We start from the raw sequence: 16,102 nt of genomic DNA, 5'->3' as shown, positions 1-16,102 counted from the left end.
ATGAAGCTAGATGCAATAATGTAGAACCGAAGCAAGAACATGGTGTCCTGTGTGATACACATTTCAAGAGAAACTTGTAACATTTTAAGTGATTTTAAAATTTTGAGGTTATAGATCAACTAATAATAATTATAAGGTTATAGCATGTGATGATGGTAATATGTAAATACATTTAACAAGTTGAATGGTCAAATGTGTACCAAATAAGAAAGTTGTCTAAATGTGAACAATTTTTTTATTTTTTATTTATTTTTTTTACAAATTTCTTAAGATTTTTTTATAATTTCTTACACATTTTTATGATATTTTTTTCCTATAGGTTTTTCTAATACTATGTTTTAAACCATGATTATAATTTTTTTTATACTTTCATATAAGTTTGTTACAAGTGCTTTTAAACCAAATATTTTATAAATGTTTTAAAATTTTCTTACAGGTTTTTAACGTGTTTATTTATTTATTTTTATTTTTTTTCATACAAAATTTTTTATAACTTTCGTATATTTATTTCTAAACTTTCTTTTACAACATTTTTAAAGTGTTTTACAGATTTTGTATGACAATTTAATATTTTTTAAAACATTTTAAAATTCTTTTATTAAATATTAGTTTCAAACACTGTATTAAAAAAATTGGAAGATTATAAACTTCTAATTAAAAAGTTGGAATAATTTTAAAACATGTACATTATATAGATTTTTCTTTTTGTTTTTTTATTTGCTAAATAGTTTTTTTTTTTTTTTTTTTTTTTTTTTAAAGACCCTTCATATTTATTGTTACATATTTAATTTATTTACTTTTATTGTTAGATACTATTTACTTTAAAGATATTGTATGTGCTTTAAAACAAAAGAAAAAAAAAAAAAAAAAAATATATATATATATATATATATATATATATATATATATATATATATATATATATATATAAGAGGCAATATAAAATATTTCACAAAACAAAAACATATTTATTAATTAAAAAGTAAAGTTTAAAATTTATCAATATTTAATTAATATTTAGGAAATTATGGATATTTTAAAAATAAAGTTTGAAAAAAATAATACAAACAAATATGAAAAATAAAATCGTTATTAAAAGTGGAAAAAATGACTTATCAGAGTAATTAACTTTTCGTTTTGTTCACATTTAGATTATTTTTTTTTTAAATTTTAATTTTATACATTTAACCATTTAACTTGTTAATTTATTCATATATTATTCTTGTCACCTGCTATATCCGGTGACAATGATAATATGTGAACACATATAAAAAGTTAAATGGTTAAATATGTACAAAAATAAAAAAATTATCTAAATATGAACAAAACAACAAAAATAATTATACTGATAAGTTATTTTCCCTTATTACAACCCTTAATATTACTTAAAAGATAGTTAAATAAAAGAATAGGAGGGCTATATCACAAAATAACTTTACTTTTAACCTTTATCACAAAGGACCACTTATTTTGCAAAATGGCATTTCGAAATTCCTTCCTTTTGCGAATGTGTTTTTCAGTGCTCCCACCATCATCTCATGAATTTTTATATTATCCACAGATATTGACATTTTTTTTTGTGAAATTGATTCTTTTTACATAAAAACTTTTTCAAATTTAAACAAAATTAGATTCAAACAAAATTGTGTAAATGTATTTAGTTTTCATGAAAACGACATCAAATGACATAATTTTTGCATAAAAAATAAAAATTCATGAATATCATATAAAGAAAAAAAATTCATTAAGTAACATATTTTTTTTCTCTGCAAATGGATATCAAAAAACTGTAAATTTGCAAAAGTAACGTCCAAAAAGTCAAAGTTACTCCAAAGGTAGCGGTCATTAATTGTTATGAGGAAAAGCAGCTCTCCAAATTGAAAGTTATGGCAGTCGATAGTGAGTTCTGAGGCACAGGAAAGACTAACACCATATACACCAGTCAAATTCTGAGGCTGAAACAGAAGCACAAATCAAACCTCAACAAATCAGGGTTCAAGAAATTAAATCCTGCGGTATTCGATATTCACGTTGATTTCCGATTTTTCTTGTAAGTAATCTCATTTCTTCACCTATCTAATTATCGTTGTTCAAAAGTTCAGTATATTTTGGATCTTTTTCTACTTTTATACTGGACGCAGTTTCCTTTAGTTTTGTTTCAAATTGATTATTATCTGATTCCGAGGTTCATTGAGCGTGCATGTCTTTTGATGAAGGAAAAGAGTTATCACTGAATGATGAACCCTAAAGCTGTGGAAATCATCAAATTAGCATATAAGTTCGTGAATTTAATGTTCATTACAAACGAAAAAATATGACCATAAACTGTTTATATAACCATCGTTTTAGTTAATGCTGAATTACTGATTCTCCTTTCTTATAATCACTAAAAACTACGACCTTGAATGTCAATTTATCTCTATATTAGTACTCTAATGCTGCATTTGTATTCAGTTTCTGCATCCTCTGTTAATTTGCTTTGCTACCTATTTTGATCAATATACTAATCATAGTATCATGATTCAAATTGGCATCAGGTTCATATACATAACAGTAGAAAAGAAAGCATATCTGTCTTAAACAAAGTAAAAGTCAACATCATCTGTGTTCAATTCATACAAAAGAATGTCAGTAACCACCATTACAGCATCCACAAACAGTAGTGTGTGTGGATCTACCAATGCTTCAAGGAGGCACTTGAGACTGAAAACAAGCCACATATTCTTTGGAACTGAAAAAAGATTCCTTTCACACCAATGTGTACAAAATTACCCTTTCACAACCCCTGCAGATATATCTGGACAAAGAAATACAAGGGTTGAAGCAGGTTGGTTTTTTAAAGGTGGAGGTGAACAGGGTTCAGATGCCAGTTTAGAGCACAGTGATAGTGCCAATGAGGATATACTCATATTCTTTTACCAGTTGGATTTGGCAACTAGAGTACAGGTTTTTCACATACTTCATTCTTTGTATTATTATTATTATTATTGCTATTATATAGAGATATCTCTAATTTGCTTATCAAGTTCTACACTTCTCTTGTTTGTAGTATGCATTGAATTTGGAAGAGTATGATATTGCAAAACAGTTGAGAAACAAACTCAATGAGGTTTGATAATCTAGTTCAGCTCTTATGGTTGTAATGTTTTATTCACACATAGTTTATGACAGTGTTTGGTATGCTGGAATCATGAAGGGAATGGAATGGTTCATTCCATTGGAAACCTGATTCTTGAAGGAATATGATTCCTATGCTTTTGTTAATCTTCATTCAATATCCAGGGGGTGTATTGACTTACTGTTGTAACATTTTCTATAAGGTTGAAGCTGAAGTGATTAAGCAACAAGAAACAAAGAGGGGATTATCCATAAAAAGTGAAGCTCAAGACAAGGGATTAAGCTTGTTGCGCTTCCGGTGAGTTTTTATATAATATTATATTTTTATAGCTTCATCCGTCTATATCTTTTTAAATAATGTTTATTAATATAATATTCTTTTTCATTTTTTATGTATATATATATTTTCTCCTTCAGAGCAGACCTGCAGAAAGCAATTCAGAATGAAAATTATTCATTGGCAGCTGAATTACGTGATCAAATTTCCAAACTTGAGGCCGATTCATTGGCTGCTTCAATAAAAGCACAAGCTTTTCAAAATGCTCAATTTGAATTTCGTTTAGGCCAGAAAGTCAGACACAAAAAATTTGGTATATTTTTTTTTCAGTTTCTTTTCCTTATTAAGACATTAAATATAGTTTGAAATATATAAAAGGTGTTGATGATGTTTATTTTATGGTTGTGGTGATAAAAGGATACAGAGGTGTGGTTTGTGGGATGGATCCAGTGTGCTGTGAAACAAAATCATGGATGGAAACTGCAAATGTTGACCAGTTGACTCGTGGTCCTGATCAGCCATATTATCAGGTCTCACCAAAAATCTCTTTAATTTCTAATTTTCATAAAAAAATTTGTTGATTACTTTAATTCTTAACTATGATAATCAGTCTATTGTATGGTTTATTTTTTCTTTGGTCATTTTCTTGCAGATTTTGGTTGATGTACATGAAGACCCCAATCTATTGGTAGCATATGGTAAGTTTTTTTCTCCTACAATTTCATAACCTAATTCCAAATTCCAATTTTAGCCTTAAAATATTAGTATTTACTTTTGTTTCTTCCATCTTCTTAGTTCCAGAGGAAAATTTACTGGCTCCAGAAGAACCAGATAAGGTAAGTAATTTACTAGACTGGACAAAGCTTTCGAGGGCTATTTTGGATTTTGAGAATGACAAGGGCATTTACGTCTATTGCACAAAAAAGTTGCATTTTTTGTCGGATTGACTTGACACCAGACCTGTTATGTTTTGTGGGTGTTTATATGCAGGCTAGGTTTGATCATCCGTATGCTTCCTTTTTATTTTATGGTATGGATTCGGCTGGAGATTTTATTCCAGTGAAGCAACTGCGTGAGAAGTACAATAGACCACGACACGAGGTGCCATATGATCCAAAGGATGAGAGGGCTGGAGGTGATGCTTGATTGGATGTAATCCATTGATGTGATATTGCCTTGTAGTCGTATAGATAGAATGTATATATTTTTGTACTTGGATCGAGGATGCTTTCTTTTCTTCTTGTTCTTGAAGATTAACAAGTGGAATGTTGGATTTTTCAAATTCGAATTTGTGAATTTGGCAAGATAGAGAAAAGATACAAGTTCAACCTTCAATATCAACAATCCATCCATCTAAATGTGTTTATAAGTAATTAGAAAATATAATTTTTTTATCAGAGAAAAAGACAAATTTTGCTAATTCCCATTAGCTTTTTCTAAAATTTAGACAATAAAAAAATTAAGGTTTTTTTTTTTTTTTTTTTTCATAAACAGCTCACTAATTTCGCAGGGCCCACTTGTGAAATGTATAAAATGTAAGGATTTGAAGAAAAAAAATCACAGATAAAAATGCAATAAAATTAGTCCTTCCGATTAACTGATTAGAAATCTTAAATTATAATTAAATAATATGCATACTAGAGCTGCAACTACATATTGTATTTATATATAATATAAAAATCCATATAAACATCAATTTATTTCGACAAACATTAATTTATTTAGATAATTTTTTCCTATAATAATAATAGTAATAGTTCATATGCTAATAAAAGAATAGTTATAATCTTTTTTGTTATGTGTCACTCTAATATAATTTTACATTAAAGTTATATCATGTGTCAAAGATTTATATCAGGCAAATCACTATCACAATTAATGAGGTTAAAGTTTTAACTAATAGATTTTAAATTTTAACTCTTTTAGTTATATGTTAAATTTAAAGTTATAACTAATTTTAAAATTTTGGTATATCTCATCATTTAATAATTTATTTAAAATAATTGATTAATAAATATAAATTTTTGTTATGAAAATTGAATTAATTTTATAACAATGGTTTCGTATGCTTCATTAGTTTGCTTGATCACTTCCATATATCCATTTTATTTTTTAGACATTACGTTTTATCCAATCAAATACATCCTTATAGATTTCCTTGTAAAAATAAAAGGTATATAAAATTAAAACGAAAATGGGTACACGTAAATCTTTATAGATTTCCTTGTAAAAGTGACTATAAATGCCAGATGATTTTGGTTGAACTCGCCCTCCAGAATCATCTTTCACGTACCAAAGATCAACCAAATTCCACAAATCTGATTCCAGATTCATGCGTCTCTCTGCGCAGATTTAAGAACACCCAAAATGTCACAGTACATGCCCTTATTCAGATCTTGCTACACCACAAGAACACTCACTCAACTCCATGCTCATCTCCTTGTCACAGGCCAACACAGAAGCCATCTCGCTTCAACTAAACTTATTGAATCATACGCCCAAATGGGTCCTCTCGATTCTGCAAAACTCGTATTTCAAACCTTCCCTAGACCAGATTCTTTCATGTATGGTGTTTTGATCAAGCGCTATGTTTGGTACGGATTATTCACAGAAGCTGTTAATTTATACTACAATATGTTGCACGAACTAACCCTCATCAGTAGCTTCATATTCCCATCCGTTTTAAGAGCCTGTTCTGGTTTTCGTGATTTGGATGTTGGCCAAACTGTTCATGGAAGGATAATCAAAAGTGGACTTGAATCAGATCCTGTAGTTCAAACCTCATTGCTCAACATGTATGGAGAAGCATCCTACTTGAGCCACGCACGGAAGGTGTTCGATGAAATGCCTGAACGGGATATTGTCTCCTGGAGTTCCATCATTTCAATGCATGTTCGTAACAGTCAAGCAATTCAAGGGTTGAAATTGTTTCACGAAATGGTAACAGATGGACATGAACCAGATTATGTGACTCTACTTAGTATAGCAGAAGCATGTGGTGAATTGGGTTTAGGGCTACAATCAAAATCAATTCACAGCTACACAATAACAAGAAACATCAAAAGCAACGAGAATAACACACTGATCAACTCTCTGATTGCAATGTATGGAAAATGTGGAGAACTGTATACTGCTGAGACTCTTTTCAACCGTGTTTCCAATCATTGTACTTCATCATGGACATCCATGATCACATGCTACAATCACAATGGTTACTTTCAAGAAGCATTGGAGGTTTTTAACAAAATGCAAGAATCTAAAACAGAACCAAATGCAATCACAATGATGGGCATTCTTTCTTCTTGTGCTAGACTAAGTTCACTAAAACAAGGTAAGTCAATTCATGGTTTTGTTATTAGAAAACACCTCGACCCTGATAACAACATTCTTGAATCATCACTGATCGATTTGTATGCCAATTGTGGAAAGTTGATTTCTTGCCACAAGATTTTCGATACAGCTAAAAACAGGCATCTAGTTTCATGGAATATGGTTATATCAGGTTACACTCGTGATGGAATGTTTGATCATGCATTAGATCTTTTTAAACAAATGATGTCATGCAAAATATCACCAGATGAATTCACTATAGCAAGTGTTGTATCCGCTTGTGGTAACTTAAGTTACTTTAATCATGGAAATCAGATTCATGGATATGCTACTAAAACCGGGATTTTGAATGAATTTGTCCACAATTCGCTCATTGACATGTATGCTAAATGTGGTTTTGTGACTATAGCATATAACATATTCAACAACATGGATCATAAAAGTGTTGTGACATGGAACTCTATGATGTGGGGTTTTTCTTATAATGGCAACTTAATCGAGGCCATGAATCTTTTTGACCATATGTTCTTGGAAGGTCTAGAAATGGATGAGGTGACTTTCTTGAACGCGATTCAAACCTGTTCAGATTTGAGGCATCTCAAAAAGGGAAAATGGATTCATCATAAGCTCGTTACAAATGTTGATAGATATATAGATACATATATAGATACAGCTTTAGTTGATATGTATGCAAAATGTGGTGATCTTTTCATGGCTCAACGTGTTTTTGACATGATGTCAAACAAAAGTGTCGTGTCATGGAGTGCCATGATTGATGCTTATGGAATGCATGGATACGTTGACTTAGCTACCTTGGTTTTTGATGAAATGATAAAGTCAAAGATGAAACCGAATGGAATCACATTCATGAACATTCTCTCTGCTTGTAGTCATGCGGGATATGTCGAAAAGGGCAAGTTTTATTTTGAATCCATGAAAGATTTTGGAGTTGAACCGAGTTTGGAACATTATTCTTGTTTGATTGATCTTTTAAGTCGAGCGGGTTATCTTGATGACGCATACGGAATCATCAATTCCATTCCCTTTCCACTCAATTCCGGTGTATGGGGTTCTTTGCTAAACGGGTGTCGGATTCATAGAAGACTAGACATAATGAACAGAATTCAAGAAAATCTTGAGAAGATTGATGACACGGGTTACTACACTTTGTTGTCTAATATATCAGCCGAAGGGCAAGATTGGAAACAATTTGAAGATGTGAGGTCAAAGATGAAAACCACGGGTCTCAGAAAGCTTCAAGGGTGTAGCATGATTCAAACCAGATAAATTTACACTGCATCCAGGCGATTTCTTTATCTTTTTCATGTTCATCAATTCGCGTAACTTTAAAACTTGATTCCATCTTCCATCTGAAGCGTATAAATTTGATATGAGAATATAATATGAAGCATCAATTGGATTTTGGTCAAACATCCACGTCATCACAGCTTCACCAAGGTCAAACCTCGAGTGCATACTACATCCATGGAGAAATGATCCCAACAAGGTGACATCAGGTTTAACAGGCATTTTCTTGATGAAGTTAAATGCTTCTTCAAGGTTTCCATAACGAGCCAACAAGTCCACTAAACACCCATAGTGCTTCATTTTTGGAACAAATTCAAATTCTTTTGTAATCAATTCGAAGAACTTCAATCCTTCAATCATTCCAGTGTGACTACAAGCTGATAGAATCGATGTAAATGTTGCATCAGTTGGATCCAAGTTTTCCTTCAACATGTCATTAAAAAGTTCCATGGAGCCACTACAATCCCCTTGTGTCCTATACCCATTAATCAACGCGTTCCATGAAATTGTATTTCTCTTGGGCATTTTATCGAACACGTGGCGTGCGGTTTTTAGTTTTCCGAATTTGGCATAGAAGTTGACAAGTGATGTCCCGATATAAACATTGTCAAATGAAAGGAACCCTTTAATGGAGTAAGCGTGAAGAGAAGAACCATGATGAAGATCAAAACAAGAAAGTAGTGACACCATAGTAATTTCATCCGGATGAAAACCTTCGGATCTCATTTGATTAAATAATCTTGTAACCTCATAAGTACAACCAATTTTAGCGTACCCGTTTATAATCGAATTCCATGATACCAAGTCTTTTTTTGAAATAGTATCGAATAAATAATGAGCTTCTTTAATCATCTCACATTTTGCATACATGTCCACAAGAGCATTTCTCACATTACCATCTTCTAACCCTAACTTAACCCCTAAAGAATGTATCACTTTACCTAATTTCAAATCACCCAATTGTGAACACGCGGATATCACACTTGAAATTGTGACCGAATTCGGTAAAATATCGATCCAATTTTTGTCTGTAAACAATGCAATTGCTTCATTCGGGTACCCGTTTTGCGTGTACCCAACAATCATAGCTGTCCAAGTGACAATATTCACACTTGGACAGCCAGTCATGGCTTCTTGATGCTCGTTCAATAATGATCGAGCATCAAGAATTGCTCCACATTTCGCATACATGTCTACAAGAGAACTTACTATATGTGAACTGAGATTGATTGCATTCTTTAAAGCATACCCATGAACCCATTTTCCTTGATGCAAAGCTCTTAATTTTGTACAAGCTGAAACGATGCTCCCGAATGTATGTTGATTGCCTTTTATTAATCCACTTCTCATTCTATTGAACACCATGAAAGCTTCTTCAGGGCAACCATTTTGCACATAAGAAACTATCATAGAAGTCCAAGAAACAACATCTTTATCGATAATATCATCAAAAACTCTTCTTGAACAGTTAATTTGACCACATTTGGCGTACATATCTACAAGACTAGTCAAAACAAAACCATCGGGGTTTCCTGCTTTCATAATATGACAATGAACTTTTTTTCCTTCATTAATATCTCGCAGCTTTGTACATGACTTGACTACAATCGAAAAGACAACATTGTCATGTTCTTTGAGGCATTTCGTCATACACCTGTAGAACATGATAGTTTCAAGGTGTAGATCGTTTAGGAAATACCATCTGATCATTACTTTACATGAGAACATATCTGGGTTAGGCATTTGATCGAACACCAGGCGGGCGATTTTCGTGTCCCCAAGCGAACAATATAAACTAACGAGCTTGGTTTGCAAATTGAGTTGGGTTGAGTGGCCATTTACTATGAGCAAAGAGTGCAGTTCCTTGACTGAGGACAGAGTTCTGCATGAACTCAAGAGATGAAATAATGGGTTCGAGGAGACGGAGTTAATGTAACTTGTGGTCGGATCAAGTTCTTGATGGGTTGCTGATGGAATTAGGGTTGTGTAATGAAACCTGGGGTGGAGAAATTTGGAGCGATGGAAGCATATCTGAAGTACATTTTTCAACTTTTTCATGGTGGTTCGTTTGAATGCGTTGTTTGAGTTGCCGGGACTAACTGTGACGACTTATTTAGAGTAAAGTATAATAATCTCTAACTTATTTTTTTTTTTAAAGTTCTACCGTTTGTTTTTATTGCGTACTTGGTCCTATCTTATTTAAAAAGATTATTTTACTTTTTATTTTTTAATTTATTTAAATAAACATACACTCAATCCCACTTCAACCTCACTTTACTTCACCTTACATTCCTCTACCTTATTTAAATAAATTAAAAAATAATAGAAAAATAGTCTTTTTAAATAAGACTTGGACCAAATACGCAACAAAAACAAATTATAAGGACATTTCGAATTAAAAAAATAAGTTAGGAACCAAACATACAAATTACTTACTTTACTCACTTATTTATCAAAACAATCATTCATTTATTATAACTTGTTGAATATCCATGTGTTATGCAGAATAAAATTATATAGCTAATTTTTTGCGTATAAATATTGAATATAATAAGACATTAATTATAAAATAATACTGTTACACTAAGTTTATGTGACAACCTGATATTTTTCAAACCAATGTAACATTCAAAATGTCAAATATAATGAACTATTTAGAATCAAAGGAATCAGTGTCAAAAATGAAGTGTTCTAAAACCTAAATCGGGATGCATAAAGTGTTAGATATCGTGCCAAGGTTTCCAAAATATAAAGAACACTTAAATCCGAGTTATAATGAAGAAGTTACGATTTTTCTAAATTTCGGAACAGCGGTAGACAACTAAAAACTCGAGATAAAGATTAGAGCTGAGCATGGATCGGTTTTGCCCTAAAACAGAACCCAAACTGACGACCATCGATTTCTAAAAATTTGAACCCTAACCGACCCTAAACCCATGGGTTCGGTTTTATGGATTATCGGTTTCCAAATCGGGTTTTCGGTTTCGGTTTCGGTTTTTGAGCTAAACCAAACCTAAAACTGTTTTTCTATCATTTCATATCCTCACTTTTATAGAAGTGAAGATGGCTTCTACTTTGATCCCTCAAGCGATGTGGGACAAAGCTAATAGTTGAATAAAACTGAAGAGGATGTATGTTTAGCTTATGTAGGCGAGCATATGTAGCTAAGTTTCGATCATGTGTCGATGTGGGAAAGGTTTATATAGCTGCGAAAATAAAAGAAGTAAAATTTTGGCCACAGGTTTCAAACTTGAAACCTCCAGAAACACATGCAAGAGCCTTACCTACCTGAACAAGCTCATCCTTTTGACATTACTTCTGTAAACATATTTATATTTGTATATAAATTATATATTTTTATAAAAAGTATATATAATCGGTTCGGTTCGGTTTCTATCGGTTTTACCAAACCCAAAAACCCAACCCAAACCGAAATTTTCGGTTTTCAAAAAATCTAAACCCAAACCGTCGGTTTATGCTTCGTTTTCGGTTTTGTCGGTTTTTATCGGTTTTTCGGTTTCCAGGTTCGGTTTTGCTCACCCCTAATAAAGATCGAGAGATTTTTAGCCGACGCAACCTAAACGAGAGTTGAAGGTCTCTACAATAGTAGTACAATGGTAAAAAGACAGACGAAAACAGATATCAGATAAAGAAGTTATGAATTTTTAACGAAATTACCCTGTCCTGGCCTATTTAAAATAAAATAATAAAAATTAACGTCAAAATTAGCTGACGTAGTCTAAATGAAAGTTGTAGATTATATTCTCACCTACGCGTGGATATAAAGAACGTAAAAAACGGAGCTCGTATGCGAAAGTTACACATTTTTTTAAGTTTTTGACATGCATTACAAAGCTTATCCGAAGGAGTACGCCCAGCGTACGTAGTGTGCGGACTCAGATCGGCCACGTCGCCCCTACCCCCTCTACGGTATCCCATCCGAAGACAGAAGCCCGGAGACGTCATCGCTGACGTACGCCCCGCGTACGAAGGGTACGCCCAACGTACGAAGCCTGACAGCTTACCTATAAATATCATGCGAGACCTCCGAATTTCCTTGCCCAATTCTCTTTTCTCTCTCACTTTTACTCCCCGTGTAGCATCCCGAGACGACCCCCGACACCCCGGTGTCATATCCCAGCCCCGACAAAGGACCGAAGTTCCGAAATTCCTGAGAATCTCGCCACTTTCCGGTCGAAGTGCCACCCGAGAAAAACTCGCTTTCTTCGAATCGTTACACTTTCCAAGTGAGTTCATACCCCTACCTTCTTTTCACGTCTTTTCATATTTTAGGGGGGGGGGGATACAAGTGTAATACGAGGAAAAACTCATCGTTTTATATAGATTCAAATACACCACCTACATTTTATAAATATTAAACAACTTCGATGTCAACGTATAAACTATATACAAAGTGAGTATTACATTGAGTTTTTTTTTATCACCAAACGGTACACATTTTTGGAAAAACTATAATGGGTATAGTTTACAAGTTATTCATTACATCTTTACGTAAACATTGTGAAAATGAAATACTTTCATCTACATGAAATATAGACTTTTCTTTCATAAATCTATTAATACTAAGTGTTGTGAGATATTCAACTTCAACGTACTCTCAAGTACGCATTTCAAGCCCTGTATTATAAACCATAATCTCTTGGAGGGAGAGCATGATATTTGTGTATAGATCTTTATGGGATTGACAGTCTCGCACCTAAACTGTTAGCTACAATTAGACCGACAGGTCTGGGGTGACAAACATCATAACACTGCAACGCCTGAATGCAGTCTGGGTCAATAACATGGTTATAAAACTCACACGAAAGTATTAACATCAGTTTAATTTACGAGACTCTTGAATGCATACAGTAAAAACATTATTTGGGTATAAATACATTTTTACCATTTTGAGCACGAAAGATATTATTGCACTCCAGCCTTTGAAACTTTTTCTAACTATATGTAGAAAATATTGGATTTTTCTGGGAAACACGTTCAGATACTTTTGCTAAAGGACATACAAATTTTCAGCACAAAAACGCTTATGAACTCACCAACTTAATTGTTGACACTTTTCAAAACTACTTGTATTTCTCAGGGAATCAGTAATACATGTAACCATCAGCTTTTGGAGAAGGAACACTAATGCGTCTATTATCAAAACATTTTAAATCATCATATTTGTAATATTCTTTTGAAACATGTATTACACGCAACAATGTAAGCTTTTATTATATTTATGGTGGTTGTGTTTACTTTCTTTGTAATATTCAACTGTTATGATACTACATGAAGTCATCCACCTCCGAATGTTTCCACCATTCTGGTTTGGGGGTGTGACAGATTAGTATCAGAGCATTGTTTATAGTGAACTAAGTATATCGGACCACATAAGATATACAAACTACAAATGCAAAGGGACCAAAAACCCTCTGACAAAACGTTTTTATAAACGATACTTTTAATAAATTAAAAATGATATATATATATATATATATATATATATATATATATATATATATATATATATATATATATATATATATATATATATGGGATAGGGAATATACATTACAACCCCACCTAAGCTTAGGTACTAAACCTCTAAAATATGTCGTTATGATAAATATACCCGATTTGGTTTCACTTGGTAAACATATCATTCTCCATAACATTTCTTTCTTTCATTATCGTTTTATCATCTCCGTTTTCTTTCTTCAATTATCGTTTATTACTTCATCCAAGTGAACATTACTAAGCCCTAAACCTAAACCTAAACCCTAAATTCAAACCCTAAACACTAAAGCTAAACCCTAAACCCTAAATCTAAACACTAAACCCTAAACCCTAAACCCTAAACCTTAACCCTAAACCCTAAACCCTAAACCCTAAGCCCTAAACATAAACCTAAATGCTAAACCCTAAACCCTAAAATCTAAACCCTAAACCCTATTGTGTCGATCTTGAATTTACATCTTGAAGTATTAATCGTGAATCCATTAACCGTAATCTTTATATAGTAAAACATTGTAAAAAACGCTCGATGTTAGTTAGTCGGTGGACTGGGGTTAAGTGATTAATCGGGGACCATTAATTGCTAACTTGTTGAATTTAAAAAAATTAAATATGACTAATATCATATCAAAGTTCATAAATACCACTAATATCATAACTAAATAGGTTAATATGATTAATACAACACTAATCATGCCTCAAATAGACTCCATTGAGATAAAACTTCTTCAAAATGTTAAAATTTATCTTTTTATATTGTTTCACTCATTATGTATGTAGGGATTAATCGCTAGGCGCCCTCTAATCGGCCGGGTAGTGCCTAGGGATTAATCAGAGATTAATCGGGATCTAGTTGAGATTTTTACAACAGTGATATATATATATATATATATATATATATATATATATATATATATATATATATTATAAAAGTATAAGTACACGCATGCAAAGGTCTCGTGTCATAGCAAAGTTTTATAAAAAGTATTAAGACAAGTTGCGACTCTACAATTAGGCATCGGGGTATGTAATCAAATCGAGAATAAATATAGCATGATCAACTATATTTATCCTGGATGTGACCAATGTATGTCGAGGAATGGTCGTAGTGGGCAACAAGTCGAAAACTTACCAAATAAAATACTAGAATCAAACTTACAAAATTTGAAATACTATAGGAGTATTTTAAAAACGTAAGGACAATAATACTCGTGCAAACTTCAATATTTGGTTATATTTAGGAAATCGTCAAATAAAATTTCCTTTTTACTCCTAAGTTTTTATTAAAATTTTCATACCTCTATTCTAGTACAGACAAAATGGTCGGATTCCATATGCCGGGAGATCCCTACTACCCGAACCAAAGTAACGGTGGATGGTTAGAAGAAGATCCGGAAGAAGACCCAGAGGAATTTGAAGAGGAAGTAGAAGAGGAATCCGAAGAGGAAGAAGAGCCTATGGAGGAGGAAGAGGAAAGTCCCGATGGAACAGACTCAGAGTCGGAGATCATCAACCCACCGGCTCCCCGACCCCCCGCAATTAGAATGGGCTACCAATGTCCCACTCCCGTTTGGGGAAGCCATATCCACCATTGGAGCCAACAACAGGGTGTACGCCCTCCCTTTGGCATGTGTCGGGAGTTCTACGACGTCAGTGGTGGAATTATAGCTGATCGAGAGCTTCCTGTCATTGTGGAAAAAATTGTCAACCAGACCTACCAATCGGGAGTTCAAGCGGTCTGAATTCGTGAGATCAATGCTGATGTACAGGGTAACGCCACAGATATTTGTCGTCTGGATGGACTATACGAAGATACCCAACTCCACACAGGGACGCTTCAAAGCCAAATGGAGGTAGCACTTGCAGAAATAAGAGAGATGAAAGAACAACAAGCGGTCTTAGAAAGACGTTTAATGGGAGCCAAACAATTGGACACGGAGTCTAGCTCCCAGCGCAAAACGCGTCGCAAGTAGGACTTGCCTGGCTCCAAAAAATTTGTTATAGAATAGGACCTCGGATATATATATATATATATATATATATATATATATATATATATATATATATACATTCCTTAACCTTGTAATCGGAGACCTTTAGATAGGTCAAATTTTCCTAACCGCAAAGAAAAATGTAACGCACCATATGTTTGACATATATATATATGAAGTATTTCTTTAAATACATTTGCACACCTCTCGTAATTCACTAGATTATCTAAATTATTATATCAACTTCGAAATCATTGACTAAGGTCAAAACAAATTGCAAATATAACTAACCCTCTAATGCACGATTGTCAATCATTAAAGACTTATAGTCTTCATTGTTATTTCTTTACCAGAACAATGCCTCCTCGTAGATCATTACATAGAAACACAACTCCAACACCACCTCCACCACCCCCTCCATCAATGGATGCTGCTACCTTTCAGGCTGCTGTAACAGCTGCCGTAACCGTAGCAATGACACAAATGAGTAACACTGGATCAGGAGGAGGAATCAATAGCTCTACAAATGGCCAAAACCCAGGTCGCTCCGGGGAATGTACCT

The 16,102-nt window shown here is 33.1% G+C and overlaps 3 protein-coding genes across 4 annotated transcripts; 2 read left to right on the top strand and 1 right to left on the bottom strand.

The window, feature by feature from the left end:
• Nucleotides 1–1,833: 1,833 nt before the first annotated feature.
• Nucleotides 1,834–4,676, top strand: LOC145011915 (uvrB/uvrC motif-containing protein). 2 transcript variants are annotated; one of them, XM_078970661.1, is made up of 9 exons: nucleotides 1,834–2,050; nucleotides 2,538–2,946; nucleotides 3,050–3,109; nucleotides 3,321–3,415; nucleotides 3,535–3,707; nucleotides 3,812–3,924; nucleotides 4,047–4,092; nucleotides 4,190–4,230; nucleotides 4,385–4,676. In XM_078970661.1, exons 2-9 carry the CDS (start codon nucleotides 2,626–2,628, stop codon nucleotides 4,538–4,540), a joined length of 1,005 nt encoding a protein of 334 aa, XP_078826787.1. In that variant the 5' UTR covers nucleotides 1,834–2,050; nucleotides 2,538–2,625; the 3' UTR covers nucleotides 4,541–4,676. The 2 variants fall into 2 exon arrangements, with proteins under 2 accessions (XP_078826787.1, XP_078826788.1); XM_078970662.1 differs by lacking the exon at nucleotides 1,834–2,050 and adding an exon at nucleotides 2,103–2,278.
• A 942-nt stretch (nucleotides 4,677–5,618) lies between these two features.
• Nucleotides 5,619–9,063, top strand: LOC145011755 (Tetratricopeptide repeat (TPR)-like superfamily protein). The gene has a single exon (XM_078970488.1). The coding sequence runs from the start codon at nucleotides 5,762–5,764 to the stop codon at nucleotides 8,009–8,011; it is 2,250 nt and encodes a 749-aa protein (XP_078826614.1). The 5' UTR covers nucleotides 5,619–5,761; the 3' UTR covers nucleotides 8,012–9,063.
• Nucleotides 8,071–9,775, bottom strand: LOC145009662 (Pentatricopeptide repeat (PPR) superfamily protein). The gene is made up of 2 exons (XM_078968309.1): nucleotides 8,171–9,775; nucleotides 8,071–8,094 (listed from the first exon to the last, which is right to left on the bottom strand). Exons 1-2 carry the CDS (start codon nucleotides 9,773–9,775, stop codon nucleotides 8,071–8,073), a joined length of 1,629 nt encoding a protein of 542 aa, XP_078824435.1.
• Between the last annotated feature and the right edge of the window lie 6,327 nt (nucleotides 9,776–16,102).

Source organism: Lactuca saligna, chromosome 8 (assembly GCF_052625555.1).
Source record: "Lactuca saligna cultivar CGN05327 chromosome 8, ASM5262555v1, whole genome shotgun sequence".
NCBI lineage: Eukaryota > Viridiplantae > Streptophyta > Magnoliopsida > Asterales > Asteraceae > Lactuca > Lactuca saligna.
This window is presented reverse-complemented; position numbering and strand designations above follow the sequence as displayed.